The sequence below is a fragment of the Zingiber officinale genome, chromosome 7A, assembly GCF_018446385.1.
Source record: "Zingiber officinale cultivar Zhangliang chromosome 7A, Zo_v1.1, whole genome shotgun sequence".
Lineage (NCBI taxonomy): Eukaryota > Viridiplantae > Streptophyta > Magnoliopsida > Zingiberales > Zingiberaceae > Zingiber > Zingiber officinale.
The window spans coordinates 91,699,751-91,703,210 of NC_055998.1; the positions used below are offsets into that span (position 1 = coordinate 91,699,751).

The 3,460-nt window shown below is 46.6% G+C and overlaps 1 protein-coding gene across 1 annotated transcript; it reads left to right on the forward strand.

The window, feature by feature from the left end:
* The first annotated feature begins 580 nt into the window (after positions 1-580).
* Positions 581-2,990, forward strand: LOC121999525 (uncharacterized protein Mb2734-like). Its single transcript, XM_042554194.1, has 4 exons — positions 581-685; positions 1,995-2,507; positions 2,660-2,737; positions 2,934-2,990. Exons 1-4 carry the CDS (start codon positions 581-583, stop codon positions 2,988-2,990), a joined length of 753 nt encoding a protein of 250 aa, XP_042410128.1.
* Positions 2,991-3,460: the final 470 nt, after the last annotated feature.

A 3,460-nucleotide genomic window follows, 5' to 3' on the forward strand; every position in this document is an offset into this window, starting at 1 on the left:
GTCCTTCTCGCTGGCTGCGTCTTCCGCTCGAGTACCTGTGCTCCTAAGCTCCTGCACACTTAGACACAAGGTTAAATACAACGCAGGACTTAACTTGACTTGTTGATCACACCAAAACAACCTTGGGGTTCCAATAACTACAAGAAAAACCCTCATAGACATCGGTGGAACAACAATGGTTTTAAGCAAAAACCGATGTCTTTGAGTATTTTACACCGGTTTTTCCAAAAATCGGTGTCTATGAGCGCAGATTTTCACTCATAGACATCGGTTTTTTAGCTGATGTCTATGAGCGCCTTTTTTTTTTGTTAATAGACACCGATTTTAACAGCGGTTTTTAAAATCCGGTGTTAATGAACCAAAAATAATAATTTAATTTTCCCACCAGCCCAAATTTATAACACTTCATAAAGTTATCTCCAAACCTAAACCAATATGGTAAGCAGGTTTTATTAATGTGAAGCGGGCAGGCAGTGGCAGTCTGGCGTAACCGCGACTCGAACCGTCTACCACACAACGCCTCTCCTCCTACCTTCCTCTCCCCCCAAACCTAAACCCATTCCCATCGATCTCTATCGCGATGGCATCCACGAAATCCTTTCGCCACCTGCTTCTGCTCCTCACCGTCGCCCTCCTCTCCCTCTTCTGTCGAGTCGTCGCCGCCGCCCGACGCCTGCTCTCCTTCGTCTCCCTGCGCGAGTTGTTGTTGTTGGATCGAGACCGCGCTAGAGGGGGGGTGAATAGCGCTCGCGGCTATATTGTTTGAATTATCAGAATCGTTCGATTTAAAACGTACGAGTAAATGCAACGGAAATAGAAAAGACAAACACAGACAGTAAACAAAACACACCAAGAGAAGAACAAGGAGGATTTACTTCGTTCGGAGCCTAAAGCGACTCCTACTCGAAGGCCCGCGATCCTTGATCGCTTCCGGTGGGCAACAACTATAAGCTCGATAAAAAATTACAAGTTGAAGTACAATAAACGACAATAAATAATTATACCGACGACAAAGAAATGAAGATTCGGAGCTCCTGGTCGTCGGGCACAAGTAGCAACACTTCGAAACGTTGTTTTGAGCAGCACGCAGCACTGGAATAACTTGAAACTTGATTGTCTGAGGTGCTGGTCAAAACCCCCTTATAAAGGGTGTTCAAGGCGCCTTGAAGGCTGTTCAAGGTGCCTCCATGCTGTCGGGTCTTCCGGGTGGATCAAATCTGATCTGGTCGAACTTCATCCCTTTAAGGCGCCTTATAGCCTTCTCAAGGCGCCTTCCAAGGCGCCTTATACTCCCATGAAGGCGCCTTCGATGAACTTTCGCAGCCAGGTCATCCTTTGCACCCGAGGCGCCTCCAAGCTCCATGGAGGCGCCTCGGATACTGTTCATCCGAGGCAAATCATCGTTATTCTGTACCTGCAAGATATGTTAGTCCCAAACAACATCCTGCAACACCAGGTTAGTACAAAATAACAGCACGAATAATAAAGAATGTTACGACAGTCTCCGGACTGTCCGGGTCTGACTTCGGATTTCCAACCGGAAACCCTAGGTCGACCCGACGCATACTGTTCCCTCTATGGGGAACACGTCCTCACCTACTCCACTCAGGAGATTTACCTGTTGTCAGTCGATCCTCCAGATCGACTGGACTTTTGCTCAGCACTCGATGCTTCCGGACTTTCTGCTGGACATCCGCTTCCTCGGCTAGTCCAGTCTTTCACCTGGTTCGCGACACCAGGACTTTCCACCTAGGGTTACCACCCCATAGGACTTTTGCCTGAAGACATCGACCTACCAAGACTTTCCGCATAGGGTTACCACCCCCTATGACCTAGGGTTACCATCTCCTAGGGTTTTTCCCTTTGCCTAACCGCAGCTAGGACTTTCCTGAAATCCTCAAGTAGACTTGTTAGAATACAAAACACCTTAACTTTGAATCCTTTGCCATTATCAAAACATGAGTTCGATCGTCGGATGCTTCCCACACCAACAGTTGCTCCACCTTTCCTTCCTCCGCTGCGGTCTCCGACCCGTCACGCTCGACCTCGGCCACGCGTCGCTGCACATCTGGGGCCCCAACTCCCACCGCGCCAGCCGGAAGCCTGCCCTCCTCCTCATTCACGACTTCGGCGACAACTCAAAGTGGCAATGGGAGCGCCAGATCGGGGCCCTATCCCGCTCCTTCGATCTCTATATCCCGGACCTCCTCTTCTTCGGCAGATCTCGTTCCTCCTGTGCCGACCGTTCCGTGGGCTACCAGGCGCGGTGCGTCGCGGAGGTGATGCGCCTCCTCGGGGTCGCCCGGTACTCCGTGATGGGGATCAGCTACGGCGGGTTCATGGCGTTCCGCCTGGCGGAGATGGAGGCGATGTCGGTGGAGCGCGTGGCTATTCTCACCGCTGGAATCTGCATGTCGCCGGAGCAGTTGAGGGTGATGTCTGCAAAAGAGAAGAGAGACGTGTGCGATCTGTTGCTGCCGCAGAAGGCGGACGATCTGAGGGCCCTCGTTAGCCGGTCCATGTACCGCCCCCCCCCCCCCCCCAAGTGCTTCACAAAGTTAAAGCACTTCACATTTTCTAAGGCTCTCTTTTCTATAGGGTTATTTAATCTAGTTGTTCTTCCATAATTCATCAAACTAACAAGTTATATGATACACAGGATTCAGTAACTGTTGTAGGATATCCACTTGGTGGAGATACAATCTCTGTGACAAAGGGTGTGGTATCACGAATTGAGGTTTGATTTCATGAAATTGTGATCATAAGCTTTTAGTATTTTTTTGGTGAATTTTATATTCTTGCTGAGATTGTTTTATAGATGATAAATTGCTGACTTAAGTGTTATCAATTTTAAGTTGGTTGAAAATTTTAGAACATGGTGTCCAAATGAGTTTTTTTAATATTAATCACTTTTTTTTTTGCTTCTGTTTCAGGTTAGTATGCTCATGGATCCTCTGATCTGCTTGGTATTCAGATTGATGCTGCAATAAACCTTGGTTGGTAACTCAACCTAGTTTCCTTGCTAGAAAGATAGCATTTTATTTTTTAGATAGTTGGATGTTATTGCACCACTTTCTCTGGCAAGGTACAGATATATTCTTGTAAAAGCATATTAATGTTGTCAAAGAGACGTACTTGTTTTGCATGAAACAGTGGTGGTCCTGCCTTCAATGATCGTGGTGAGTGTATTGGTGTGGCATTCCAGGTATTCCTTCTGCTAAATCTGCCTTTTATTTTCCCTACTTTATCTATTCTAAACTTTTCAAAAATCTTTTATAGATTAACTTTGTCCCAGAATAGTGTTTAATGGAAATGCATCTGAGTACTGCTTTTGCACCTAAATTAGCATTCTACCTTCTTTCATATCTCACTAGATATTTCATTTAGGTTTTCAGATCCGAAGACACTGAAAATATTAGATATGTTATTCCAACCACTGTGGTTTCTCATTTTCTTGATG